General features: G+C 55.3%; 5 protein-coding genes across 5 annotated transcripts; 3 read left to right on the top strand and 2 right to left on the bottom strand.

Annotated features, from left to right (window-relative positions):
• Nucleotides 1-105: 105 nt before the first annotated feature.
• DSM5745_01302 (uncharacterized protein) lies at nt 106-1080 on the bottom strand (the record flags this gene model as incomplete). The annotated part of the gene is made up of 1 exon (XM_026743318.1): nt 106-1080. One exon carries the CDS (start codon nt 1078-1080, stop codon nt 106-108), a length of 975 nt encoding a protein of 324 aa, XP_026609163.1.
• A 667-nt stretch (nt 1081-1747) lies between these two features.
• On the top strand, nt 1748-3112 carry DSM5745_01303 (uncharacterized protein; the record flags this gene model as incomplete). Its single annotated transcript, XM_026743319.1, has 1 exon — nt 1748-3112. One exon carries the CDS (start codon nt 1748-1750, stop codon nt 3110-3112), a length of 1365 nt encoding a protein of 454 aa, XP_026609164.1.
• A 4399-nt stretch (nt 3113-7511) lies between these two features.
• On the bottom strand, nt 7512-8753 carry DSM5745_01304 (uncharacterized protein; the record flags this gene model as incomplete). The annotated part of the gene is made up of 1 exon (XM_026743320.1): nt 7512-8753. One exon carries the CDS (start codon nt 8751-8753, stop codon nt 7512-7514), a length of 1242 nt encoding a protein of 413 aa, XP_026609165.1.
• Nucleotides 8754-8968: 215 nt separating this feature from the next.
• Nucleotides 8969-9835, top strand: DSM5745_01305 (putative DUF814 domain protein; the record flags this gene model as incomplete). Its single annotated transcript, XM_026743321.1, has 3 exons — nt 8969-9196; nt 9253-9379; nt 9435-9835. 3 exons carry the CDS (start codon nt 8969-8971, stop codon nt 9833-9835), a joined length of 756 nt encoding a protein of 251 aa, XP_026609166.1.
• A 326-nt stretch (nt 9836-10161) lies between these two features.
• On the top strand, nt 10162-13351 carry zrfD (putative plasma membrane zinc ion transporter; the record flags this gene model as incomplete). The annotated part of the gene is made up of 7 exons (XM_026743322.1): nt 10162-10414; nt 10469-11524; nt 11575-11674; nt 11720-11960; nt 12430-12508; nt 12562-12656; nt 12701-13351. 7 exons carry the CDS (start codon nt 10162-10164, stop codon nt 13349-13351), a joined length of 2475 nt encoding a protein of 824 aa, XP_026609167.1.
• Nucleotides 13352-13875: the final 524 nt, after the last annotated feature.

Consider the following 13875-nt stretch of genomic DNA (forward strand, 5'->3'; position numbering starts at 1 on the left):
TATATATGTTCGAATCTAGATGCCAGGTGGATAGAGATTGCTTGTATCACAACAGTAAACAAACAAACAGCTCAATTCCAGGGATAGCCTATAGACCTATGGCAGCTACACATAAAGCACTCTTGTCGTCTGGTCCGCATACTCCTTCAGCCCCTTCCCAGTAACACTCTTAAACCATGCATCCAACTGCCCCCGCCGCTGATCAAACTCCCCAACATTCAGCTCCCCATTAACGGTAAAGTAGTCCGCCTTCAACGTAACCGTATCCTCCTCCTCCTCCGTCTCTTCCACGCGAGTCTGATGCCCAAAGAGCAAATCCCTCCAGGACAAAGGCGTCTCAACCCCGCCGGAGTTATACCCGGCCTGTGCCCCGGTGCTACTAGCAGCCTCGGTGCTCTTGGAAGTGTCCTTCTTCGTGCTGGAAGCGGAATCCTTCGCAACGAGCTCGCTATAGATACCCGCTTTCACCCGCAGCAGGTGCATCTTGATGAGCGGGGTCTCGCGGTAGAACGGGTTCGTCGGGCCGCCGATGTTCTTGCGGTTGATGCGGCTAGACAGGAAGAAGAACGCCAGCTCCCTGTCTTCGTCTTCGCCCTCACCATCCAGCGGAAGCGCCTTCAGCCCGTCGACGAACTCCGTCAGCCGGCCGTCCAGCTCCTTCATCACGCCACTGGAGTTGCCACCAACAACAACATCCTCAAACAGCACATTGAGTAACTCGCGGTGGACATCAGCCCTTGCAACCTGCCGATTAACCGCAACACGCGGGGCCGGACTCGCGCGGAGAAGCGAGGTGAACCCCCGCGTGAACTTGTCGTACATGGTATCCGCGACGTTGTTGAGGGCCATCGCGACTTCCTCGGGGGTGGAGAGGGTCTCGTACAGGCCTTTTTCAACCACGTCGAATGCGGTGCCCACGACGAGGGCGCTGGTCATTTCGAGGAGCTTGGCGTGCTGGTCGGAGGGGATCTCGCCGCTGGGCACCACGAGGAATTTGGGTGCGAGGGGGACTTGGCCGGCGAGGACTTGGGCTTTGGGGGGGAGGGTTGCTGTTGAGAGGAACTTGCGGAGGTCGTCCATGGCTGCTATGGTGGTGGAAATCTGATCTGAGATTCAATGTGGTGTGAGGATGGACGGAGTAACAAAACGGTTTGGGAGTGTCAGTCAGGCACTTTATAGCAATAGTCATAGTCTATGTCTCTACTAGCCAAGGTTAGACTGTAGACCACCTAGGTAGGTACCCCAAGCTCTGGGGCAGAGGTCCGTGGAGGGGGGGGTCGGGGGAGGTCCAGAATATGGTAGTAGGGTTAGCAGCAATATGGATGACGCCTACGGAAGTCTGAGCAAAGTCGTGAGATGCTACAGTGGCATGTGGCAATGTGTCCATGAGTGGTTGCCATCATAATTAATGAACAAGGGCATTGCAGAAGGGCAATAAGCTCATCCATCCATAACTCTTGCACATGTCGACCACGTCACGAGAATGCATCCAGAGCCACATGGAACACAGTCTGATGATTCACTGCTGACAGCCAACTTCGTGACGTGGTCCCTACTGCAAGTGGAAGGCCTATGTGATGTCCTCGTAATCGACATCATGCAGAGGGCAGAGAAGACGTCATGGTGCCAGAGCCATGCATGCTCTGTCCAAGATATAAGGCGTGTCAGAATGCCGAATATGGACCTCTAAACAACAACAAAGGACAACAACAAGCTCTTACTTGACCTTCTAACAACGTAACTCAACATGGCCCCCCTCGAGTTCCTGCAGACGACTCTGGTCAACGGAACCGAAAACCCCGTCTACATCCTCTTCCCCCCCGCCCCGCCCCTGGAGATCCCCGCGAACAAGGCTCTCAAGGAATACTCCGCCAAGATCGACGAGATCTTCGTGTACGACGACGACGAGGAAGCCGAAGACTGCTACACCCTCAAGGCGCCACTGGCCCTGGGCCCCGAAAGCCATGTGACGATCGTCGAGGAGCCTAGCGGCCTGGTCCTCATGTACCGCCACAAAGACAGCCACGTCGAACAGCGCACTCCGCTTGAGAGAACCTCGGGCGGCCACCAGCTCCACAACGAGGTGGAAACGCACCCCCTCGAGCCCACCACGGAGCTGCACCACCTCCTCGGCATCGCCGACGAGCACGCGCGCGACGCAGTGACCAATCTGAATGCGGGCGATGCATCCGAGCTCACCAGCTCAAGGGACGCATTCATGAGCATGTTCGCCGGGCCGGTTCAGGTCGAGCCAACCCCCAAAGCGCTGGGCGGCGGCCCAACCACGAGCGCAATCGGCGGCGCTCCAACACCCACCACAGGTCCCCCGCCAACCAGCGGCACACCCCCCAGCTCAGCAAACGTAACGATCGTCTCCAACGCCGCGCTCAACGACCCCCTTCTCGGCGCGGCAACCGTAAAAGCCTACGAGGACATGCAGAGCCTCATGTCGGTGATCATGCTGCTTGCGTCGTTCGCGCTGGAGGACAAATCGCGCGAGCTGAAGCGCAAAATCAGCCCGATTGACGACACAGCGCTCTGGATGAAGACCGCCGCCGACGCATACCTCAAGGCGCCCTTCGACCCACTGCTCGCTGGGATCCTGATTGCGTCCTCGATGGGCGGCAACACGATCAACCGGACGTGCCTGCGCAGCGAGGTGCACGCGAACTTCCTGCACGAGTTCGCGAAGGACTTCGCGGTCGACCCGGATGCGTATAAGACGCTGGATAAGATGCTGACTGAGTTTACGCGCTCCATTGCAAACGGGAACATCAGCCAGTCGCAGCAGGTGAACTTTGCCATGGCCACGCCGTGGATCCCCATTAACAAGATCCCCGGGTCTGCGTTCTCAATGGTGATGCCCAGGCTCAAGGTGTACTATATCAGTGCGGCGTCGAGCACGTTCACGGAGATCGTCAGGCAGGGCAAGAGCAGTACCAGCGTGGAGAAGGTGAATCTGCGGTTCCAGTACAATTGCCAGATCTGTGACCTCAATGCGGCGGTTTGGAACGGGAAGAAGGCGCAGTTCGACGCTGGGCTGCAGGCTATCACCGGCAGGAACTTTGCCAACCTCCAGGGTGGCGTCGGCCAGACTGTTATTGTACCTTAGGCCAATGTCTCGAGGTCATTTTCATGTGCTTTATCAGGCTCCATTGGATATGGTCTGCAAAAGTTAGTGTTAGCCATGTTTTGCACGCAGTAAGCTACCTAGGGTACCTGTTTTCAGCAAGCTTCACATATTCTTATCCCAAGTCTGTACGTAAACATTTTGAACTTTTTTCGTATATTTATCGGAACTGTGGGTTCTCTGAATGAAGATAAACATCAGTTCATATAAACTGCTCTCTACGAGCTATATATCTTACCTTTGCGTCTGTAAGTTGTCGTAGACATTCTCAAAGGCCCCAATGGTCCATAACCGACACGCCCTATCAATAGGAGAGAGTCAGTATTGAGAACCCCGCCGAGTGGATAACAATCGTAGTGAATGTTGAGGCTGCCCCAGGTTGTAGTAATCAACACGTACTGGAGCCCGTCCAGCAGTACCAAACTAAACATTTAGCACAGTCCAGGCACAAAATGGGGGCCGACTGGGCCGGTAATCTAAGTTACCCAAGTCGAAAGGCTTGTTCGTTTTCCTTATACCACCTGAGTCGATTAAAATAGGTTGTTAACTTTTCGGCGCTTCATTGACCTACCCTGCAGTGGCTTTCATGCACATAGGACTAATTCCGCCTTTGGTGAAGCCCAAGAGGAAGTGCTGGGTGTACACGGGCAACCCCCGGTGATTGGCAACTCCCAGGCAATCACTTAGCACCACTTAGGGCTACGCGGCACGGGCCAATCGTAACTTTCTCCAAAGAGTGTCATGCAGCATTTTGATAACTGAGAAGGTGCAAGATCATATACATAGCAGCAACTATCCTTCAACTGGAGTCAGTCCATCGATTCCTCTAGCCATAGGAAACTCAAAACAAACACACACCAAAGGCACCCGTAGTCAACAAGGAGATGGAGAAGATCAGGACGCAGTTTAGCTAGCAACTCGGCTAGTCGAGCACGGCTGCGGCTATCTCATCCACCGTGAAGGGTGTCACGCCGCAGTTCTTTGACGTCAAGGATGCGGGCCTGGAAAACAGGGAAGTTATACATGATGGACTGGAGCTGTTGCGTTCACGCACGAGGGAGCCAGTTCTTGGATACCAGAGGTAGTAGGTAGCTGCGGGTATCCAGGGTATCGGGATGGTCAGGGTGTTTTTGTTGGCGGTGATCTTGGCACGGCTTTTTGTGGCGAGGACTTGCCGGAGTGGTATCCGCAATTTTTACCTGCGAACAGAAGCGATTGGAAGTTTAGAAGGAACTGGGAGCGGAAATCTGAGGAGCAAGTTGTAGAATGTGCACGAGCTAACGTGGCCTCGGGTCTTATGCTTTCTGCGCTGTTTGACTCTCACTGTGGACCCTTGACACATGATTGCCAGAAGAATCATCTCTTTTCGTTCCGACAGGACTAGGGCGTTATGATAAGGCACGGTTGTCAAGTATGCACCCCAACATGGCTGTGGAATCGCGATGGCGTGGTACAAGGGCGCCTGTCAGCAAGTCCCTTCAGCGTCACCTCAAATCCAGCATTAACACATTGGCTTGAGACCACCTCCAAAAGGCGTCCTCCACCCACTTGAGGAGAGTTGCAAGCATAATATTGCCTTTCGGCCATCCAGAGACTCGGTAATGCACGCTAATCGGTTCTATGCCAAACTACCCCATGGCCATTCCCGTCCCTTGTACTTGGCACAAATATCCATTCGGCTCCTCGCAGGCTCGCAGAATGGCGCTGGATAGAAAAGGCAGCTCCCTAATGACATCAGCATCCTCCCGAGTAAGTCTCTCCAGCATCTTCCAATGCGCCATGTGCCGAGTAGCCGTCGTTTCGGGACCGTCATCCCTAGTGGGCTTTGTTTCAGGACTCATCGTGAGATGTCTTAGCTTTAGAGCCCGGGTAGCACGCGAGGTCGATTGACTCCATGCCCAGCTGTTCGTTTTCCATAGATAAACGCCAAGGCAGTCCCTGCCGCTTTGCTGTCGTGTCTCGGTTGAAATGAGTATGCGAAGTCGATTATTCTTAGCGCCGTGGAAGAGACGGCACGGGATAGGGAACTGTAGGCAAAGATAATGAGAGCCGTAGTATCGGAGAGCTTTTCCTTGGTTGCTGATAAAGCCAGGTGGGGGACGCACCTATCGAGGAGTGCGACTGAGTTGGAGCTCGAGTAGATGAAAACAGTAAACTGGGGAGGGAAGTTAGTCGCATATGAAAACGATCACCTGGAATCTTTCATGAATTCGCTAGTATCTCATATAGAGGTCGGGGCCTCCAAGCAAGTACTGTCATGACTATCCACAAACACTATAATATCACCAAGGGACTTAAAGGCATACCTTCCCAACCCCGATCAAACATAACGCTCAGCCAATGCAACCTACAGCAAACCTTGTACTCGGAAACGGGGGCGTAGGAGCACGTATCCTCTTGTCCGCAGAGTTGGTTAGCCGCGTCTCCCTCCGTCCCAAGAAGGTCGAATATTGTGAACTGAAGTCATCAGCGAAGAACAGCGCTCAGGATAAGGAACATAAACATACCGTTGATTGGCCCTATCAGCATCAGCGTCCCGCCTCGCCCACACCTCCTGCACAATCTCCCAACAGCAGTCCACGTTCCTGACTCGCAGACGTGATATCATCGCCAGCCAGCGCTGCTGAATCCACGTCCGACCACCATCACCCACGACCTCGCAGCTAGCAATCAGCAGCGCGAAGATCTGAAGGTTCGTGGTGCGGCTCGTCGGCGGAACCATCGCCAGCTGGACAAGGATCTTCCGCGAAAGTCACGCGGCAGGCTCGGAAGGTGCTTCAGGAACAGCCTGATGGAGGTACAAAGGGATTGCGTGGCGAAAAGCATCTGCGATGTGACTTGCATGGCGAACTTGGCTGCTTAGGTCCTGAATCGTTTCATAGACCGCCGCGCTAGGGGGCGTCCATTGCTGTAATTTAACTTGAGGCTCGCCGGCCTGGCTGATCAGTTGAAGGTAAACAGGTTATCCCTCGCAGACCTGCTGCGCGATATGAGCCACTCCCGCAAGGTGAGGAAGAGTGAGGCGTGGCATCCAAGGAGTGGATCAATCTCTAGTAAACCCATAATTGGGACATTCGTTGCGGATAAAAGCTCTTCGTGCATAGCATCGTCGTCCATTTTATCTTCCAGATCTGTTAACCCGGATATAACATCGAGGTAAATGAATGCGCTGCACAAGTACCGCAAATCACGCGCCTGTTCCGTGCTCCCTCGTAGGAGTGGTCGATTACTTGGATCTAGAATCCAGCTCTTCAGGACACCCCTTGCCCCAAGCAGATGGCGGGCGAATCTACTGCTAAGCGGCCGTTCCCAGCCCTCTGCAAAGGCAAGGGCGAGAGATGCCAGCACCGGTACGAAACGGGAATCTTTAATATCAACAATAAGCTCTTGGATGCTGGGTTGCGGTTCTGGATGCTGCAAAGCTGGAGACTTGGTTCATCGTATGAGGCATGGGCGGCGGCCATAGAGGAAATGGTATGGGATACGGCAGGCGAGGAAAGCGGTCCGATCAGTTTTCACCAGAGTTTCTCAGTTTACCCATTGACGGAAAGTATGACACATGCGTCTATAGAGAACCGCTACATCAGTATTTCCGGTGAGTTGTGGTCGGTAGATGGTTGCGCGAGGAGGGGTGGAACGAGGTCATCGATCGGACTGGAGTTGAACAGCTCATGCAGGGAATGGAATGGGCTGTCTCAAGCGAAGAGGTCCGCTTCAGTGGGATAAGCCGGCTGGGCTTCTGAAGTCCCTACTGGCTGGTTTTTCTGTGTGGTAGATGGTGTTGGTATCGGTGCGGGAAGTTCTGGATTTCCGAGATCTCCAAGACATGAGCGGCAGAGTCAAGGCTGAACGCAAAGGTGACGTCGACGTAGAAGAAGTATCCTCATCTAAATCCTCAAGTCTAACCGCAGACACACCTCGTGGCATTTGTCGAGACCTTGTTGCTAGAGAAGATGCAATAGATACCCTGTTGACCACTCGCCATTTGAGGTCTTTCTTCCTATAGCTCTCACAAGGAACGCGAGAGTTTTGGTGGCAGAACGGCTTGGTCTGGTCGCATTTCAGGCGTCGCTCTTTGCATGTCACACAGCCTGCATGGTGTTATATTGTGGACAGTGCTGGTAGGATTAGCGCACCGTTTTGGCTCCTTACAGCTCTCGACATTGCTGCTAGATTTCGTGCATGTTACACAGGAGGGGATAGTAGACAGAAACAGTCTACTCCAAGCTGATGGAACGGTTGGAGAGACGAGGACAAGGAATCTTATTGGTTTGAGCCAACCTGCCCAGAGTATAGGGCCGTGGCCGTGCTTATCTGCGGGGAGGTTGGAGATTCTATCGCCGAGGGTGGACGACAGGATCAACCCATTGTGGACTACTTCTTATGCCTGGCTGTCGATACTCCCACGCAGCCAGTCTCTCCATCCACTGTCGCTCAAGATCGATCTTACGCGAGCCTCAAGCCACTCGGTATTTCCCCAGAAGCCCCAAGAAGCCTGGAATCTACACCAGTCAACAAGAGCCGTCTCCCAGTGTCGTTTGAACGTTTTCCATTCGTAAAAGTCCGACCCTTTATCCCGTACCAAAAAAGAGCGGTAACGCTCTAGCAGTCGCCTTTCGCCGTCACTCATTGCCAACTGATCAGGCAAATACTCATCATCAACGAGTATATCCAACGGCACCGAACAGGTAAATAGTTTGGCGAGGTCACAGACTCCGAGCCCTAGGCCGACGTACTGGAAGTCAAAGAACGCCACTCGCTCTCCATCGCGTGTCGTGAACAGGTTCTCCGACTTGACGTCGCCATGAATCAATGATTCCATTGGTCTTCCAGAAGGGGTTAATAGCAGCGCGACCACCTCAGCAACGGACAGTTTGAGGTCTTCGAATGGGCCGCACAAGGCCTCTGACCACTCCGAGTAAGAGTCGTCGACGAGCGAAGCGTACTCTTTCCGCCGCGTCGCGAGGTACGTGTATCCTCCGTTGAGCCAAAGCTCTTTCCCAACTTTACCTCCGCCTTGCCTTCTCTTGTTTTCTTCCAGAGGCGGCAAGACATATTGGTCAAGGCTATCCGGCAGCCGTCCCCATGAGCGGCTGTGAAAGCGAGCGAGCCAGTCCAGCGCCCCGTGAACCTGCACGCCGCTTAGAACAGCCCTTTTCTCTCCGGAAACTGGGTATTTAGGACGCAGGTCGACCATGACAGTCGCTATTAAACCCTTCAGCTCATCCTCGCCTTCGTGACCGTTCATATCTCGCGTCGAAGCGAGGCACTTAGCAACGGCAATGTCATCGCCTAGGAGTGGCACCGTATGGGTGTAGAAGTACTGCTCCACCTCGTAGCTTAGCATCTTCCGTAGGTGGCCTTCATCCGCATTGTCAGAGCTCTTCTTCGGTGGAGATATAAGCTTGAGGATAAGGGGGTAGGTAGACCCATCTGTTCCGGATTCCACTCCGCAGAGCTTGTCCAGGTGCTCCGCTGCCTTTTTGCTGGTGGCTCGCGCGGTGATGGCGCAGATGTACCCGTACCCTGCCCAGAGTCTCTGTAGCGTTGTACATGACACGAGGTCAAGCGAGTGCCAAGACAGCATGATGCTCGCGACGCGGTTGGGGTCTGGAGATGACATATTTGGAGTCCGCCAAACGCAAATAGTCTATTATTCTTTGGAGATTTCGCGCGCAAATTAAGTTGCGGTCTATGTAGGTATGTGCAGGAGAAATCCAAAATAGGAAAGACAACGGCCCGCCGCAGCCGAAAGGTTTCTCCGCTCCGAGCGGCCTCAATCTTTCTCCCCGCGATCGACAAGATAGACTGCGAAACACAAACCCACAACCGATCGCCATGGTCTACTACTTTACGTCAAATGTGGTGCAGCCGTCTGCCTACATTTATATGGGCAAAGACAAGTTCGAGAGTGCGGCTGCCCCGACGCAACGACGAGACGGTACTAACCGCAGCAGACGAGGATCTGATCAAATACGGACTGGAGAAGGATGTCTGGTACAGTTCCTGCAAGCTTATCTCCTCGCAATCTGGGCTGACGCTAACCGAAGAGGTTCAACTCGCAGGGTTCGTTGTGAAACCCCCACGTCTATACGAGGCCGCGCCTAACGTACCCGTTTCAGTTCCACGTCGATAACCTCTCGAGCGCCCACGTCTACGTCCGCCTCCGCGACGGCGAATCATGGGACAACATCGCCGAGGAACTCCTGGTAGACTGCGCGCAGCTCACCAAGGCCAACTCAATCGAGGGTCAGCTGCCACCCGCATCCCGACCCGGCTTGGACAGCTCCTAATAGGCGGACAGGAAACAAGAAAGATAATATCACGGTCATCTATACGCCCTGGTCGAATCTGAAGAAGGACGGATCGATGGCGGCGGGGCAGGTCTCGTTCCACAACCACAAGCTCGTCAAGAAGGTTTTCGTCGCGCAGCGGGAGAACCCGATCGTCAACCGGCTGAACAAGACCAAGGTCGAGAAGTTCCCCGATTTGCGGGCGGAGAAGGAGGAGTACAAGAGCGTGCAGCTGAGAGAGGAAAGGAAGTCTCGCGAGGAGAAGAAGAACAGGGAGAAGCAGGAGAAGAGGGAGCGGGAGCAGCTGAAGTGGCAGAAGGATCACGCGTACGACGATATGTTCTCGGCGGAGAACATGGAGGCCAGCAATAACCAGGACCGGGATCCGGATTTCCTGGACGACTTTATGTGAGGTCTCTCTATTCATACCATGGTCCATGATGCAATATACCCTCAACTTTACCCGTTCGGAGTTCCAAGGTCAACTTGAGCGGATCGCAAGCCAATGACAGCCAGTACAATGTAAGCCGAGTGCGTATTCGTACTACCTGGTACCCTGACCCTGTAAGTTCTCGGCATCAAGGATAGTAGCAGCGGTCTGCGGAGTCGGGCGAGGCCGGCCCGAGGGAAGCTCGTGGGTCTTGGCGCCGCGGACTGCGGGCGGAACTTTCTGGCCTCCCTCTTCTTACAGTCTGTCAGTACTCCGTAGATCAACCATTGTAAGTTTCTACATCCGCCATGAACTGCCCATCCCGCACCGACGACACCCTCCCCCACGACGACTGGAACCAGAACCCCCCGTTTCTGGCGCCTGACCTCACAACCCGTCAAGATCTCAACGGCATCTCCAACGCCCGCGAGTTCAAGGATGCCGGCGCGGGGGGCCCTGCCATGCAGCACTGCCTGCACGACGCAGACGTACCGCCAACATCCAAGTCGGAATCCGAAGTGTCGCAGCATATGCAACACTGGGCGTCTCTGACCCAGTCAGGTAGGCCAAGGACCCTGCCCCGTGGGTTACAGGCGATGCACTAACACCCGACAGGACGCCCAAACGGTCGAGCTGAACGTGCTCGATTGTCTTATTTTTTGCATAAACTGAAGGGCTGGTGCTTATGGCTGCTTTCTGTTTTGGCCACAGCCTTTCTACTTTCCGCTAGTGGTCTTGTTGACCGGTTGACCTCGACTAGCACGGTTGTTCCTTTCCAGCAAGCGAATATGGCTTCGGTTGGATATCTTGACCAGAGCCATGCTCCGTTGAGGAGATACTCCAAGCGGCAGTCCTGCGCCTCGGGCGGCGTCGATAGCAGCCAGTACAACACCTCGCTGCACGTGGGAGCACTGTTCATCATCCTTGGAGTCTCGACTCTTGCCTGTGCTCTCCCTATCCTGGTCATTCGCTTCTCTCGCCTGCGCATCCCGCCGGCGTTCCTCTTTTTTGTGCGCCATTTTGGCACTGGAGTGCTCATCGCTACGGCCTTTGTACACCTACTCCCCACCGCGTTTACCCTACTAGGCGACCCATGTCTGTCGAGTTTCTGGACCACCGACTACCCTGCCATGCCGGGGGCCATATCCCTAGCCGGGATTTTCCTCGTCACCTTGATCGAGATGGTCTTTAGTCCGGTTCGCCAGGCCACCAGGAAAGTCTCCAAGCAAACCGATCAAGAGTCGGCACCCACCCCCACGGAGCCTCACTCTGTATATATATCCGGCGGCATCAGCCGAGAAGAAACCTGCGACTGCGATCGCAGTCCTCAGATACGCCCGAAGGGACCGCTAGTCGGGCGAGCTTCGAGTTTCAGCCGCGCAATCCATCGCATTGGCGAGGAATCCGACAGGGTCTATCGCATCTCGTCTGCCCCCGAAGCCAGCCCTCTCCCGCAGGTCAGCGAAGTCAGCGAAGTCAAGCGATTCACCGACCGCCAAGGAAGCGTGGACGAGTTCCAGCTGTCAGAGAAGCAGAAGTACAACAAGGATGTCATGCAGGTGTTTATGCTCGAAGTTGGGATTCTGTTCCACAGTGTCTTCATCGGCATGTCCTTGAGTGTATCCGTGGGGAATGAGTTTGTGGTTCTTCTGATCGCCATTGTTTTTCATCGTATGTCTCCACAGTGGCACGCCATCTCTGTAAGCTGCTAACGAGGATAGAAACCTTTGAAGGACTTGCGCTGGGCTCTCGCATCGCGAGCTTGGAATGGCCCGCTAAGGCGGCTCAGCCGTGGCTCATGTCGCTGGCTTATGGGTGCACGTACGTTCCCAACTTCATCTCACCTTCATCACTAATTACTCGTAGGACACCCATCGGCCAAGCCATTGGCATCGCAACGCATTCCCTGTACAGTCCCGACTCGGAGGTTGGACTCCTCCTAGTGGGAACAATGAACGCCATTTCGGCAGGACTGCTGATTTTCGCCTCGTTGATCGAGCTGCTGTCGGAAGACTTTCTTAGTGACGAGAGCTGGCGAGTATTACGCGGTCGCAGCCGAGTAATTGCCTGCGCCCTGGTATTCTTAGGGGCGTTCTGCATGAGTCTGGTAGGCGCGTGGGCGTAGTTCGGGACTTCTCGGTCCGCCACATTCGGACCGTGGAAGCGCCCGAGGGGTTGTCCCTGACCCAGTCCGCAATCGGCGCGCTCCGATTGGCCCACCCCGCTTATCGGGCTCACCGCCTCCGACAGCGGTGAATCATTTTCTCCCGCTGCTGATTCTCTTTCTTTCATCTCCCATCCTCACCGTATCACTGTCTTTGTGCTTGTCGTCGTCGCTCTCTCGTTGCGCCTCGTCACTCTTTACCTGGCCGCAATGTCCGCCTCGCTCCCTGGCGACCGGGACCTCCCTCCCTCGCAGTATGACCTGAGCACTTACTGGGGTCGCGTGCGCCATGCGGCCGACATTTCTGATCCAAGGTATTTCCCTTGACTCGCTCTGGTGAACTCGGCTAATCTGCAGGATGCTACTCGTCTCTTCAGCGGGCCTGGACCAGGCGAAGCGCCTTATCTCCCAGTATAAGCAGAACGAGATTCCGGCGATGAATGCGGAGTTGTGGAAGGCGAAGAAGGTGGTGGATTCGACGCTGCATCCTGGTGCGCTGCCTCCTTCAACCCGTCGCTGGCAACGCTAACTGTATACTCGATAGACACCGGCGAGCCCGTCTTCCTCCCCTTCCGCATGTCATGCTACGTCCTCTCCAACCTGGTCGTCACGGCGGGAATGCTCACGCCCGGTCTTCAGGTATGCGCCCTACAATCAAGAAGTGGATGTATCTGACGGGATAGACAACGGGAACCCTCCTCTGGCAAATTGCCAACCAGTCGCTCAACGTGGCCATCAACAACGCCAACTCCAACAAGTCCACCCCCCTCTCCGTCTCGCAGATGGCCAAGTCCTACCTCATGGCCGTCTCCGCCTCCTGCTCCGTCGCTCTCGGTCTGAACGCCCTCGTCCCCCGTCTCAAGAACGTCTCCCCCAACACCCGCCTCATCCTCGGCCGACTCGTCCCCTTCGCCGCCGTCTCCAGCGCCAGCGCGCTGAACGTCTTCCTCATGCGCAGCGAGGAAATCCGCCAGGGTATCGATGTCTACCCCGTCCCCGAGAAGGAGGGCGAGCCGGTCCAGAGTCTGGGCCGGAGCAAGGTGGCTGCGAAGATAGCTGTCGGCGAGACGGCTATTAGCCGTGTCCTGAACGCGACGCCCATCATGGTTGTCCCTCCGCTCATTCTCGTCCAGCTGGAGAAGAGGAAGCTGCTCAGCCCGCGGATGGTCCTCCCAGCCAACCTGGGTCTGGTCCTCGCCACATCACTCTTCGCCCTCCCCCTGGCCCTCGGAGCGTTCCCCCAACGACAAGCCATCAGCGCCGCGTCGCTGGAAGAGGAGTTCTGGAACCGCGGCGGAAAGGACGGCAAGGTTGAGTTCAACCGGGGCATGTAAGCCCTCCCTTCTCATTAATGTATAGACCAGACCAGACCTGCTAGAGCTTTTTGCGATTACGTATTACAAGCATACCTACATATGATATCTATATCCAATGCAATTAGAAATACAATTTCCCAACACCTTCTCTCCCTATGACCGAGTCAGCCCATCCAACTCATGCACCTCCGGCGGCTTGGCCGTGCTATCCAGCTCGGGAATCGGATCCGGCTTCGCCCCATACACGCCCAGTCCATGGCCGGACCCGCGCTGATGCTGCCGGAAGTGCTCGTCGCTCCCGCTGATCTCGGAGATCGGTCGCCCGCCCTCAGACCCCAGGGGCGGCGAGAGGCTCGGGCTGAAGCCGGAGGGGTACTTGGTGCCGCTGCTGATTGTTGTCTGCCCGGGGCTGGAGAAGTGCGAGTCTGCAAACACTGTTAGCACCTCGCCTCACATCCAAAGAAAGAAAATAAACGAGGAAGGGGGTCATACCCTGATACGGCGACGTCGGATTCTGATACCCGTACTCCCCAGAAGGCCCA

This window comes from Aspergillus mulundensis (assembly GCF_003369625.1).
Source record: "Aspergillus mulundensis strain DSM 5745 chromosome Unknown scaffold_0, whole genome shotgun sequence".
In the NCBI taxonomy this organism is placed as follows: domain Eukaryota; kingdom Fungi; phylum Ascomycota; class Eurotiomycetes; order Eurotiales; family Aspergillaceae; genus Aspergillus; species Aspergillus mulundensis.